The sequence below is a fragment of the Coenobita brevimanus genome, chromosome 67, assembly GCF_032717465.1.
Source record: "Coenobita brevimanus isolate Jiangsu-jjx chromosome 67, ASM3271746v2, whole genome shotgun sequence".
Lineage (NCBI taxonomy): Eukaryota > Metazoa > Arthropoda > Malacostraca > Decapoda > Coenobitidae > Coenobita > Coenobita brevimanus.
This window is the reverse complement of record NC_137020.1, coordinates 30,229,064-30,244,283: the sequence shown is the minus strand read 5'-3', so window position 1 is coordinate 30,244,283 and position 15,220 is coordinate 30,229,064. Positions and strand designations below refer to the sequence as shown.

Genomic DNA, 15,220 nt, shown 5'->3' with positions numbered 1-15,220 from the left:
GACAAGTGGGAGTGGTGTGGCAGCCTTGCATCTGGCTTACAGTAACACTAGCAAGATTATTCTCATAGGCTTAGTAGGCTTTATGGCACCTCATCCATACCAATTTATCTTTGCATGTTGCTAATTGATATTCTCCTGTATGCTGCTTTTAGAAACTGTGTCCTTATTAAAATGACGTAAGTGATGTACAAGAAAATATAAAGCTGTAATATGCACAGTAAATCACCAAGAAAAAGGTGCTTTAAAACCTCCCAAGCCCACAAGAATACAGTCATAAAGGCCTGTTTAACACTGACTTACTGTCATCTTTATAATTACTTCAGTCATTTTCGATAGATAGGGCTAACCAAGTTTTTGTGAAAACTAAAGCCCTCATGCCAAAAAACGTATGATATAATGTGAATAGGCACAACTCATACAAACAGACAAGGAAATCTGAACCATTACTTTGTGGCCATAGTTACATTTATTCATTGTTTTCTCACAAAGAATCTGTATTACTGCACTGAATCCTTGTAAAGTCTGCAGAGCACTTCTGATAAATTTTAGCAATTCTAAATTAACATGGTTGAGATTCTGCAATGATGCTGAAATTGGGAATATTAAATTCTGATGAAATCTCAAGTATTGTCTGATACCCTCAAAGTTTAATTATTAAATAACTGATTCTTGATAAGACAGATGCATGATTGGACATATTCTCTGACAGACTACCAAGTCATTGTTCTTTTTGCTATGTACAACAGACTCTTGAATGAAGACTAATACTACCTCAGGCCTAAACTAGCCACCTACTCTCTTTTTTTTTAACACATGCATTTCAGACTATGACAACTGCTCCCCCTCGCTGCTGCTGCCTGGCTTGGCATGCATCGCTGTGCTTGTGTTTGCTTGCATGAGTGTTTCTGCTTGCCATCCATTATGACTGAACTTGTGCACATATTTGTAGATGTATTCTTGATATGTCATGGTGTTGCCGTGTGTTTTGACTGACCCTGTGTATATATCTTGAATGAATGTTTGTATATTTTTAAAAGCTGTGGTTAGTGAAGTGTTGTCTTTGAATATGTCTTGACTGAACTTGTGTACATGTCCTTAGATTAATGAATTTATACTGTTCACTGAATTACACTGTACTCTTTACATGGGAAAAGTATGTCATCATTATCCGAATTCTGATTCCTTCAAAACAATGTGATTTGCTAAATAATTTCAAGGAAAAGTGAATAACCGAGTATTTCAGAATGCTTTAGTACATTACACTTTATTAACAGTATGTTATATTATTAATTGCCTTTTATATGTTCAGATGATTTCATTCAGTTTAGGGAGAGAAACCAGGTAGTGAAGGGGTTAATGGAGACTGTTTCATATCCCACTACTTTCCCCAAAACTAATATAATTCTGAAAGTAACAAGAATAGAATTTGAAAATACGTGTGAATGAGGTTAAAGTTTCATTACTGCCCATAAAACTGATTCACTAGTTTATCACTTTACTACATTAATTGAAACGAAAAAATTATCTTACTGTAGAACTTATCAAGAATTTACAAGTAGGGCTACCTATATGTTTGTCAGCTGGGAAACTATACTCTGTTCACTCCAAGTAGGCATAAAATTGCCATCTTCCCATTCGAATGCTTTGGTACGACAACAGATTAATTCCAGAATATGACGTTAGTTGCAAATAAGTGCTATGGAGAGGATATAGAGCCATTGTATTGTCCACTTCTGCCATTGAGATCCATCCATCCATCCATCCATCATCCAATCCTACATTGCCCCATGAGGAGCGTAGAAGCCCGGGGTTAGGCAGTAGGTCCCGACATTTAAGATGAGAGTGACCAGCCTTACTAATCCCTGAGTGGCATTACATGAGCAATCAACCCCAACCACCCCTTGGATATAGACCTTCACCGGCTTAATCCTTTTGGAGCTCAATAATTGCCCACTAAACCACCAGGCGCCAAAATTTGGTTATATGGTTATCACCCAGCGTAGTAAATGGTGTCCTGGTGCACAGGAAACACAAAATAAACTGCAAAAGGGAAATATATCTGCCTAGTTAAAATGAATGAACTATAATTTACAAAGTACTGTATTGTACTGTAATGGCATTACATTTCTTACAGTACCTACGGAAATAAAAGAGTTAAAATTGGCTTCAGAAGATGATAATGATGGTACAACTACTTGCTTATTAACCAAATGTTGCTTATATTTTGTTTGTATTATAGTGCATGCCTTGTAGTGTATGAGTGATGCATGTGAAGTGTTAGCATATTTCTTTTTTATTATTCTACACATGTATGATGGTTTGTAAACATAAGCTAGTCATAAAATACCAGTTATATGTACAGCCAGCCGATCAGTTTTATTCATTCACGGAGACCAAAAAAGTTTAAGGGTTCAGGGCTTGGTTATGTAATCCAGACATTTAAGGTGAGAGTGGCCAGTTGCTTCCCCTAGAGTGGTATCATGTATGCAATAAACCCCAACTATTTTTAGGATGTAAACCTTTATGGGCTACATGCAGTCACAGCATCATAACCACTAGACCACCATTTGGTTATATGATTACCACCCAAAATGGTAAATGGTTTCCTAGGTTACATAAATTAATTTGGTTCGTCACTTATTGTAGCACTATATCGTGCGAGTAGGGCTGACTTCAGGGACCTGCCTTTAATTGCTCATTTTACCATGTATTTGGCTGGCTGGACATAAAGGTGTTTTATTTTAGTTATTTTAAATGTATAAAGCCTAACTGTAAGTCTGTTATCATGGACATTGGTTATCAGAGGATGGGAAGGGGGTGAGGGAGGGTGAGAGTCTGTATAAATATGCAGTAGATTTTATTATCAGGGAAAGCAGATAATTTACAGTACAGAATTACATGGGAAAATAATATCCTACTTTTTCTTTCACTTGATGTTAACATATTTCATCATTACTTTTAAACAGTTAATGGCCCCAGATGACTTGCTTGTAACTGTGCAGAATTAAAAAGGCTGCTGAAAATATAATTAAGGGCAGTAATTATCCCCTCATGAGCCCCCATCCCAGTTGTCCATAACAGTTAAATGACCACTAGTGTTGCAAGTATTAGTATTACTGGTAGTACCCATGCATTAAAGGGAAAAGGAAATGAGTATTCAGAACTTATTAGAGTTACAGTATGTATAGTAACTTTATACAATGTTTTATTTTGTAGCCATACAATGATAATACTTGTAGTTTGTATAAAAGGTCTTTTTAAAGTCATGCACTGTTAGACCATGTTTCTTTTTTAGTTCAGTAATTGATAGGTTGTTGGTCTGATTAGTACATAGCTGCATCCTTAATAGCTGTGTTTGCATATACAGTACTTAATTTGTTATGTACGGTATATTGGTTCACAGGTGGATGGATCTTTAATCCTGTCAGTGTGATGATTTTATTATTTTTTTTTAATTCTTGCTATCCCCAGACAATTGTATGCAGATTATGGGAGACGTCTCATAGCCAAATAGTCAGAGGAGATTGTTATTGATTATTTAACTAACAGACGTCCCCTTTAAACTGAAATGAAATCGTTAACTATAGTATTTTTACCGTAACCTGGTCCAGATTTTTGTCCTTTTGCCATTTGCATTACATAGGTAATTGACAGAAGATAATGCTGCAGATCTGCATCCTTTCCATAGCACTTCTTCATGACCAGCATCATAGTATAGTGTTCATATGTTGTTGCTTTTTAGAAATGAAGATGAAGAGGTGGCACTTTTAGGCCAAGTTAGAGTAAAATGAGCATAGTAGCAAGAATTAAATGAAAAATAACATCCTTGGTCTGAGGGGGTTAAGAGTCAGTGCACATTTTGTTTATTTATCTGTGCATTATGCAAGTCCATTCACCTACTTGTTACTTTTACAGTGAACACCCACTGCACTTTTTGGTGGACTTTTCATTTATGGTTTTAATTTGTGCACCATTTTATTTGCACTGTAGCTGCACTTGTTAAGTTTAACATCAAGTTTAGTCCCTTGATTTGGTGACAAATTCTTTTGGTTTATTTTTGCCTCCTGTTGATGATTTTACTCATTGTAAGGGAAACCTTTTTGTTAGTGAGAGGGTTATTGAAAGCTGTACCTATCCCTCTGGTTCAAAAAGTCTCTCCTGAATTGCATAAAATTATCTGTAGACTGTAAGAATGAACGGAAGAATACATCATCAGATTGAATAGATGACTGGCTTTGTTTTAGTTAGTTACTGATTTTGTACAGGGTATGTGATTTTTGTTTGCACTGTAGCTGCACCCTTTTTAGTTAAGCATCCTGACCAGTGGCTTTTTACTTTTTGCCATCAAGGTCTTTTATTTTTGAACTTCCTAAATAAATGAAAACAGCTTGGTATATATCCCTTCCAGATGCGAGGCTGGGGGCAGCGTACCCACCCACATACCGGCAACACATGGAAACGTAAGTGGAATTTCCAGTTTTGTATTTTTTGAGTAATGCAGATTATAGTCTCCATAAACTTTCTATATCTTGATTTTTCAGCTTGAGGGTCTCTCCGCCGGAACATAATAACTAGAGTGTACTGTAAAAAAAAAAAAATAATAATCAGAAGGAATTAGACCAAGACTGGAGATAAAATAGTGCATAGTTTATTTAATTTGACAGTCTTATTGAATTTTTTAATCTGACTGTGTAATAGGAGTAACATTTTTGATACTTGAAAAATTCTTGTACATAATTCTAACCATGAATTCCTCATAATTAATTTTTCAGCGGCTTCATATGATACTGATTTTAACAAGAGTATTATATTTATTATGTGTTGTAATTACACTTACGTTTAAATTTTTGTAACTTCCTGAACAGATATTACATTACAGTTACAATTTCATAGTTGTGTGTGTGTGTGTGTGTGTGTGTGTGTGTGTGTGAGAGAGAGAGAGAGAGAGTAAAGAAAAGAAATAAGAGAGAAAAATGTAGTTGTCCAAAAGCTGTGAATCTAGTATCTTCACATCATTTTTCTGTCATGTTGATCTGCTAACACCAGCACTTGTACAAAACTGAACAGTATAATTTCAGCAAGTACAAATACAGCCATCAGAATGAACTCCAGTAGGTTCTTAATAGAAGTCACATATTTGACATTTCTTTTATGCCATTAAAAATGTAGTAAATTGCACAATATTGTCATTTATCTCTTTGGTAGGGAGATGTCATTTGCACTGTAGTCTTGCTGTCTCCTGATGATTTTATTCAGCTTTAGGTACACTTCAGGAGCTGGGCAGGGTAGATATAGCCTTCCTTACTTCACCAGTACGAGACATCTTTCCTGTTGGATAAAATAATCTGGAGGTAGCAAGAATAAGTCCCCATAGTATATCTGATTACAAAAGTTAAGCTTTTAATTCTACTTCTGAAGTTGATTTGCCAGGTGTCCTCTAATTAATGGTACCAGTTGTAATGAAAATTTGTGGTATTTTAGAACTTAATCCTGGCTTATAATCAGGACTGACTATAATCCAAACTCAGAATAATACAACATTTTTGCCCTTCCTTATGCAATGTGTGTAGTCTGTGCAAGAGACAGTCATTGGAGTTCCTGTACTCATCTATGTAAGTTCTTGCAGTCAGTTTTCCTCCCAGATGCATGGTTCATTGCGTGACCTAAACCCCAAAGCTCCTTATGTCTGTAAAGAAATGCTGTTTGCCCCGTTTTCTTGTTTTGTTGTTTTGATATTCAGTTTCTAGTTTCAGTTCCATGAGTAAGGTTGGCATATACTGTACATTTTTCATTTCAGAAGAGATATTAGTTTTATGTATTTACTCACAGAGATATAGTATGTTGCTGAATGGGTAAAGTACTGTATTGCTGTGTGTACTATGTTTTCATATACAGTACCTGTTTACAATGTATTTTACTGAACAGTTGCAAAGATTTTTTTTTTCTTTTTGAGTGGTATCCCTCCAGCTTTTTTTCTTTTTTAATTGAAGTACAGTACATTATTGTGTTTTAAAGATAAGGCATCAATTCTTTCTCAGCTAGAGGCTTCCATATTTGAATATACAGTGCACTCACTAGTTTAGTGCCTAATTAGTATCACAATTGCGTCACGAAACTAAAAATTGTGACGGTCATGTGTATACTTTACATGTAATAAGTGGTAATTGGCTCTGGGGTCAGCCACCTCATTCTTCCTTAGCTACCCATTAATGACACAATACCCGTACTATAAATTACATACAGTTAATCAGACATATTATATTACAGTACTAAACTGTAATACTAAAGACATTACTAACAATGACACATACAGGCATACCCCGGTTTAACGATGAAATTGGTTAAATAAAAACCCATTGCTAGGAGGGGTATCGTATCTTGGGGAAGATTTAACATATAAAGTACAGTATAGGGATGTGTTTTTGAGCCTTGGGTCTCCCCTCCCCCCCAACCAAGTCCTAAACCCAAATGAGTCCAAAAATAAGTTTCTAGATAACCTAAATCCCCTAATGGTCTTAAAACAAGCTAAACTAAGCCTAAAAGCAGTTTATAGCTCACCTAAACCCAAAAATAAAATCTGGAAATCATCAAAAATAAGTCTGGAAACAGTCAGACTTAGTAAACTGTACCACAAAATGTCAATGTTCACCCTACCTATGGCTAAAACACATTAATCTAACTCTAAAAACAGTTTATAAATCAACCTAAACACAAAATTTAAGTGTAAAATATCATTGAAATAGGAAAAAAAAAAAAAAATCATTATACTGGGGTTTGGCCATCGTTTGGTGGGGTAGGGTGGTATTTCTACCCCCATCATTATGCCGGGATATCACAGCTAGGGGTATCATATCTTTGGGTCTGCCTGTATGTTGAACTGCTTGATGAGGCTTGGGGATGAGTTCCGAGGCTGGGAGCAATGGTTGGTTACCACCTGCCCCCTCAGTGCTCCCTGTCACCACCGTTGAGTCCCCCACACTGCCACTTCCCAATGCACTGTGGCCACCCACTTTGTAATCATGAAACACGTTACATAACATACAAACTAGAGACTCAAGAAAGTCTTGTGAGCTTGAGATCACAATAATACAAGGTGTTGCGGGATATGATGTCACAGACATGGCGGTGGTGGCCGTGAACAAGTGACTGAGGAGATTCTTATGCATGCAATCACTTGCCGCTGGGGCTCATGAAACTGTCATTAAAATCGCGAGACTTCTTGCAGAGGAACTTTCCTTTGTGTTGCGAAACTGCTATTCGCGAAAGTATAACTCACGAAACTAGTGAGTGTACTGTAATCATGTGGATGTAGGCACAAGTAATACTGATATCCATTCATTACCTGGTCATTTGTTTGTGAAAAGATACTGTACCTCACTGTATGGTTTCCTTACTAAGTTATGAATGCTTCTCAGTATTTATTGTTCATTCACATCAGTATACAGCACTACTGAGTGTTGCTTGTGATGCTGGCTTTTCAGTTGATAATGTTGATAATATTTTGCCATAGATTTGCTGCATACCTCCAGGTGTGATAGAATAGTTAGTGAACATACAGGCAGTAGATTTTCTCAGAAACATACTTTATTTAAAAAATGTATGTTTGCTTTATTATTAAAAAAGGCCTCATCATTCTGCAAAGGGCTGTGGAGACAATATCTTAACTCTGTATTATGAGAGGTACCTACAGAGTTAAATCTGTCTATCTATCTATCTATCTATCTATCTGTCTGTCTATAGCCAGACACTATAGTCTGAGTTAAATAAATCATCAGAATGTTACAAGAATAAAATTAAGATAGCATCATGCTGAAATGATTGATTTGGCAGCCTCATTTTGCTGAAAATGACTTGCCAGAGTTGCACATGCATGAAATTCTTCAATTAAACATTAAGAATGAATTATGTCACATCCATAAGCTTGTGATCTGTTATTTTAAAAACATCCTGTGGCAAATAGTTGTATTAGTGCCTGTATATTTTGGTTTTTACTGCCTGGTAAGAATGCCAACAAATGATTGTTGTTGTTGTTGTGTTAATGTAAATTCTATTTTTTGCATGGATTGTTTATTCAGATATTATTGTGACAATTTATTTAGTATGATAGTTGGATGCTGTGTGAGTGTTATTCAGAAGATATTAGTAACTCCTTCACCATTAGGACTTTATCATCATGCTGAAAGGGTTAATGGAGACTTTCTACCCTTTTCAATACTAGATGTGTCTCCCAAGCTGAAGAAAGCTATTTAGCCAAAGCAAAAATAAGATATGAAATATGTAATTATTTTAAAGGAGTTGATGAAATTGCTACCATAAAGGTTCAGGAATCTTATTTGGTTTGTTGAACTTAATCATTATAGATATGATTGATATCTGCATTAAATTTCTATAACGTGTATAAGGCTGCTCCACAACAACCACATAAGCATCACTTCACCCAATAATCTTTAAGTAGCTGTTACATGAAGTGCCTGAGTGTGTAAGCTCAAATTTTATACAGTAGTTGTTCCCTCTTTGTACAGTACTTTCATCTTATTTGGTTCAGTAAGCAAGGTCTGTATTGTCATAGCAGATACTAGAGATACAGAACTGTTTTGCCAACTGTTAAAGTATTGGTAGATAACAGTCATATACTGTACAATACATTAAAAGAAGTTTTTTATATCGTACTAATGTGCAATAGTTTATGGAATATGTGTGTGTTATTTCCTTTTAATAGTTAAGAGTAAGCTTTATTTTATGTTCATAATATCCCCCAGTCTAGTATCAGTATTTTCTGTACAGTACTAACATATATTTTCTCTTTACCTTTAATTAATTTAATCATTTTCTTTGCTCATATTTTCTGAAGTGATTTTTTACATTGTATATCTACATTATGGGCATGTACTGTTGTGTCCTGTATCCCATTCAAGTCCTGCATCTCTATTCAGTGTCTTAAACTATCAGGAACTCCATCAGTGGGTCGCAGTCCACGTTGAGTCTACTGACGCCTCTCTCCAGCAACTCCCCGCCTCCACCAACTGGACCCACATCCAGTTCCTCATCTACAGTTTCAGCGGCCAATGGAACCATCAACACTCCACCAAGGTAGACTGTAGAACAAACTTGGACATATTTAGACACCTTTTCTTGAAATGATTAACTGCTTCACCCCTGGGACATTGACTTCGCCCAGTAGTGCCAATATAACCAGGTGGCTTTGCTGCCTGATTATACAAGCATCCTCGGCACACTCCCTGTGCCCCCAAAAGAGGATAGTGGACTGCAGGAGAAAGGTAGCTTCAGCCTATAGGCCACTGAGTTCTTGTTCGGATGAGGCAGCGACAACAACCCCAGTGACATACAGTATAGTTTTATTATTGCCATCTCTTGATGATTATATACAGGTCAAGAAAGACTTTTTGAACTGGAGGATGTAGATGTTGTATCCTTAATAAATCCCTTCAGTATTTGGGACTCATCCATAGCTGAATAAAATTGTCGGGAGATGGCAAGAAAAAAATGTGAACTGATGAAAGGAATTAAGAGCTTGGAAGATATAGTAATTTAAATATACTGACAATTTACAGCTAAGCTTTAACATGTAGCATATGCAATTTAAAGGAACCTGTGCTAACTACTGTATAGTACAGTACTCTATTTTTTATAGGCATTTAACTATTGCACTGTAGTTTTTATTCATTGAGTCTTCATTTTACACCAGCTATATTTTGGGGATTAATTATAATAAGCATTAAATACTTGAGAGGAGCATGTGGAGTGACGTGGAGGGACAGGTTGACGAATGAAGAAGTGAAGGAACGCTGTGGGGTGGATGTGGATGTGGTTGAGAAGATTAGGAGAAATACACTGAGGTGGTTTGGACATGTGAAGAGAATGGAGAATGAAAGACTGACTAAGAGGGTGTATGTAGGTGAGGTGGTGGGAGGGAGAGGGAGAGGTAGACCGAGGATGAGGTGGAGGGATGGAGTTGAGAGGTATATGAGGGAGGGGGGGTGAGTTGGGGGGAGGGTAGTCAAATGGTGGGTGACAGAGCGACTTGGAGGCGTTTTGTCTGCGGCCACCCTTGCGGGATTATGGCGTCGGGATATAGATAGATAGATTAAATAATGCTTTCTTATGCAGTTGTCATGACAATCCTTTGTAGTTTCCATTATCCTGGTTTTATAATTTAATTAGCTGGTGGTATAGTTATTACCAGTATTGCATAAGGTGTACAAAAATTTTGTATATTAATGATAGACTGGGTTGGATGATGGATGGATGAATGGATGGATTTTTGTTGTTACTCAGTGAATTGACCAATCATATTTCTAGAATTTTGTAAGATGTATTAAGCACAGTAGTTGTGGTACTGTTTTATGTTTAATGTATTATGGTCTGTCTTTGTCTCATGTTAATTCTTATAAAATAACCTGGAGTGTATAGTAGAGTATTCATTTGTTTGTTTATTTTTTAGTAATTGAGAAGTTTTATACTAGTTGGGCCGTATTTTATGTTTCGTAAGCCATTTTCCAAATTATTTTAGCAGCATAGCTTATATTTTTGTTTAAGTGCTGTTTTCTGTAGACTGATCTACTAAACCCAGGATTAGAAAGCTAAATCTGTGCGGGGCTTGGTTCAAACTCCAGTTAGACTGTTGCATTGAAGATAACTCTGACATCCAGTTACTTCAGAATTTCTAGAAGGATAAGTTGAGGAGTTACTGTTTTGACTAAGCGGGAGTTCTTGTGACTCGTTTATATTTACCTTTAGGTACTGTTCACTATTACTGTCTGCAGTCCACTTTATACCATCTTATTTGTAGTGATGAATGTTCTTTAATACAAAAAAAGGAAAGCACGTACACCTCTACACATGTTAAGGCATGCTTCACTTTGTCTAGATTATGTGCTGGCAGATAATGCATGTGAAGCAACCTGGCATAGTGCATATGCTTGTGGCTTGTGGTTGAGGGGTTATAAGCATAAAAAACACATTTTATACTAGAATGCAACTTTATATTAAATCATGAACATTTATAAATGTGAATAATGTACCTGTGAAATTCACCACCCATTTAATAGGAAAACAAATTTTTAGAAGGGAATAATTACCTGAATGAGGGCAAAAGAGTGGAAGCACCTGAATTCCACATTACAGCTATACGTCAGATGTCTGGTTTGGGTTATATTGTACAGCATAATATGAGCTAGATTTACAACTGAAGAACTGAACTTATTGCTGAAAGTTCAGACTGAACACAGATTTTCCTTTTATAATCCTGGACCTCATTTCATTAGTAGTAATTGATGGTTAAAGCTGTACTGTGTGTAAAACTAACCTCACTACATTTTCAGGAGAGTGCGGACCTTGTATGCTTGTGTGGGAGAGAATGAATCTGAGCTTTCTTTTGAACCAAATCAAATTCTCAGCAACGGTAAGTAACATAGGCCATAAATGCATCATATCTTTTATTCATATACTTCCTGTGTAGTCCTGATCAATGTTTAAGGATTATCGTAGGTATTTCTGTCGTGGTTTGGCAAATTAATTTACAATCTAACTGCATGAAGGATTATTTTTTGCAATCACACAATTGCTGAGGCTTAAGTTTCTATGCATATTGGACAAAATATGTAATGATATGATTAAGACTGATGCCAGAAAATGTCTGATCATGATACTATACTGTCTGAACTCAAGTGATCTCATTAAATATCTACCCTGTGATACGACCATTTTGAATATCAGATCAGTAGCCATCGGCTTTATCCTGAGATGTAAGGACACCTTTTATTCCTAGACTTTTGTCTTAAGACATTGCTTTTGTAGATATAATATTTTTTAAACATCATTGTAAAATACTTTATTTAATGGTAAGCAAATTCAGACCAGGTACTGTTGTGTGGTAGGGGATTGAGACCCCCTGGCTATACTTTAAACAAGCTCAGTGGAGTAGCTTACCTGCCTCCTTAATTTTGAGTAGTAATGGAGATTGTTCCCACAACCTTTATTATGGCAGGAAGATGTGTAGCCTGTCGTTGATAACTGTACCTGTACTTATGTATCTCCCTAAATGCTTCTGCACCCTTCCCATAGATCAAGAACAGGTTTGGAGTTTTACCAAGTCATATTTTTTCTCTAATGCATTGCATAAATAATGTACAGTATCAGCATCATTTGTGTTGATGAATATATTGATAAGAATACAGTAACTGGAAATAGAGTTATTTTTGCTTTGTCTGAATCATGAAGCTTTGGTTTGACTGAGTCTGAATACACTAGTAAGTAACTGAAACATATTTCATAGTTTTATGATGTTTCCCTTAAGTAATTCAAAGCTGTGGCTCTAGTTTTTTTTTTTTTTTTTTTTTTGAAAGAACTCTCATACAGAAGGGGTTCATTAAGGCTATGTTTAACCCTGTCAATTCAGAAAGCTTATCATAAACAGAATAAAATAAACAGGAAATGGCAAAGTTATAATGAAAAGAGCATACCCCAGCTGAGTGGGTTAATCTTTGGATATTAAGTAATTCTGAATGCTGGTAGATGAAATAAATGTATGGTACTATATCAATTTTTACTCTAGCTGTGCCTAAAATTGCCATCTTTCCATCTTGGACATTGAACTGTAACAACAGATTAATACCAGAATATGGTGCTAGTCATGAAGACTTATTGTGGAGTGAGTGTCAAGCCATAGTACAGTATTGTCTTTTTCTGCACACTGAGCTGCTTGAATGCAAAAGATTAAAATCTGGGCCAAGTTAGTGTAAAAGATGTATAACAATTTTTCTGTAACTATCGCTGCAGTGAGACCATCCCGTGAACCTGGCTGGCTGGAAGGGACACTGAATGGGAAGACTGGACTCATACCAGAGAATTATGTGGAGGCCATTGATGACAAGCCTCCACCTCCCCGACTCATATCCCACCGCAACACAGATGTCTAGCGCTATGTATAAGGGGCAGGCAGCCACAGAGAGAGATGAGGAAGTTGATAATTAGCGAGCCAAGAAACTGTTAGTATATAATATAATCTTTTTTTCAGAGGTCAGGATGATGATGGATGATAAGTAGGACAAGAAACTGTTAGCTTATTACAATCATCATCACCAGAAATGATGATGATGATGATGATGATGATGATAATAGTCAGTGATTATTGGGCCAAGAAACTGTAAAAATACTTCAACCACCATTGTCAAGGGTTAAGATGAATATAATAATGATGTATGTGTGAGGATACATCTGGCATTTAAGGACGTATCAGTACAGTATCTACCCAGCAGCAATGCAAAGAAAAGCACACAAGAAAATATTTAACAGCACACAGAGAATAGTGATGCAGAACACAGAAATCATTGACACAAAACACAGGAAAAAAACTTGCCGCATCAAGTGAAGTCCAATCATCGTATTTAAAAGTTACCACTTTATCAGCTCATCAAATGGTTCCACTTACTACTAACTAGGAGCTAGGTGTATGAAGTAAGGCAATGATTAAGTGTGCAGTCCACCTGGAAAATGATGGTAAATAAAGGTTATAAAAGAATACAGTATTAACAACAGATGCCAAAAACCAGTGATATGATGCCATTTGATAATCCCTTCAGTCTAATTATTATTACTGTTATTATTGTTATTTTATTTTTTAGTCTTGCTGCCACCACAGAGCTTGATTTAACATGGGGTAGACTTTCTGTAGTGAGCAGATCTGTGAAGTCTGTATGGTACCCAACTCCACAAGTTTGAAAAGCTCTCCTCGACTGTGTAAAAGCATCTGGAGGTAGCAAGATAAAAAAATTATATACTGTATATATATATATATATATATATATATATATATATATATATATATATATAATTGGGTGAGGAAGGTGAGAAGTGTTAATATTGGGGGTGGGGTTATGAGGGGTAGACCGAGAAAGACATGGGACAAGGTCATTAAGTGTGACCTTAGGGTTAAGGGACTGAACAGGGAGGCTGCAATGGATCATGCAGCGTGGAGAGCCACCATTAGGTGACCAAGGCCGACACATGCAAGCATGTTGGAGCCTTTTAAAATGAAAACGAATATATATATATATATATATATATATATATATATATATATATATATATATATATATATATATATATATATATATATATATCCGTCATCCAATCCTACATTGCCCCATGAGGAGCGTAGGAGCCCGGGGCTAGGCAGTTTGTCCCGACATTTAAGATGAGAGTGACCAGCCTCACTCATCCCTGAGTGGCATTACATAAGCAATCAACCCCAACCACCTCTTGGATATAAACCTGCACCGGCTCAATCCGATTGGAGCGCAATAATTAGGCACTAAACCACCAGGCGCCAAAATTTGGTTTTATATATACAGTATATATATATATATATATATATTATTGACTTGAATGGGTTAATGTTTGAAGACCATTATTTTTTTGGATTGTAAGGAAAAACAGTAGCTGTGTATCATTTTAAATCTTGTAAGACTATAAAATGGTCAGTGAAAATCTGCAGATCAACCATTTATGGGGTGAAAGTGTCTATTCTGTTATCAAAATGTCATTTAGAAATTGCATTCACCTTGTCAGTGAACGATGTCCATTTTATATTATTTTTTCCAACTCCTGGTCATTTTATTCAACTTGGGTGAAAGATATAAAACTGGAGGGGGTTTGAGATAGTCTAAATTAACTGCTTTATTTTGATAGGCCTCTTGAAATCTGAATGAAATCTGCAGGAAATATCAAGAATAAAACACAGGTGATGTCCTTGAGTCGAGGGGGTTGAATGCATGCACTTCTCTCTGGGTCTGCTTGCCATAGTTTCTATACTCAATCAGCAACATAAAGGCAAGAGACGTAAGTAATAACAGCACTTGGAAAATTAACATATGTGCATCTTCTTCCATCCCTTTCATCGTGTTGTTTATCTGTTCACTATGATGGCATATTCATTTAGTTTATTATTGCAATCTCCACAAGATATTATTCAACTTAGAACAGATTTCTAATTGTGTAAGGGTTAATGAAGGCTATATCTAACTCCTCCAGTTTGAAGAGTCCCTCTATAGCCAAAGAAAATTTCCAAGTGTAGCAGTAGTAGAAGATAAAAATGCATACTTGGACTGAAGTGATTAAATCTTTCAATCCCATGTACATTATATTTTGGTCTTGCCATCTCCAGACATTTTTAATCCACTTAAGAGACTTTTTCCTAACT

General features: G+C 36.1%; 1 protein-coding gene across 1 annotated transcript in view; it reads left to right on the top strand.

Annotated features, from left to right (window-relative positions):
* Graf (GTPase regulator associated with FAK) overlaps positions 1-12,987 on the top strand; it is a 222,567-nt gene extending 209,580 nt beyond the window's left edge. Inside the window, exons 18-22 of the mRNA XM_080276959.1 lie at positions 4,388-4,460; positions 5,571-5,612; positions 8,950-9,090; positions 11,343-11,422; positions 12,799-12,987. Of these exons, the coding sequence (XP_080133085.1) occupies positions 4,388-4,460; positions 5,571-5,612; positions 8,950-9,090; positions 11,343-11,422; positions 12,799-12,938 (476 nt within the window). The 3' untranslated portion in view covers positions 12,939-12,987. The remainder of the gene's footprint in view (positions 1-4,387; positions 4,461-5,570; positions 5,613-8,949; positions 9,091-11,342; positions 11,423-12,798) is intronic.
* The last annotated feature ends 2,233 nt before the right edge of the window (positions 12,988-15,220 follow it).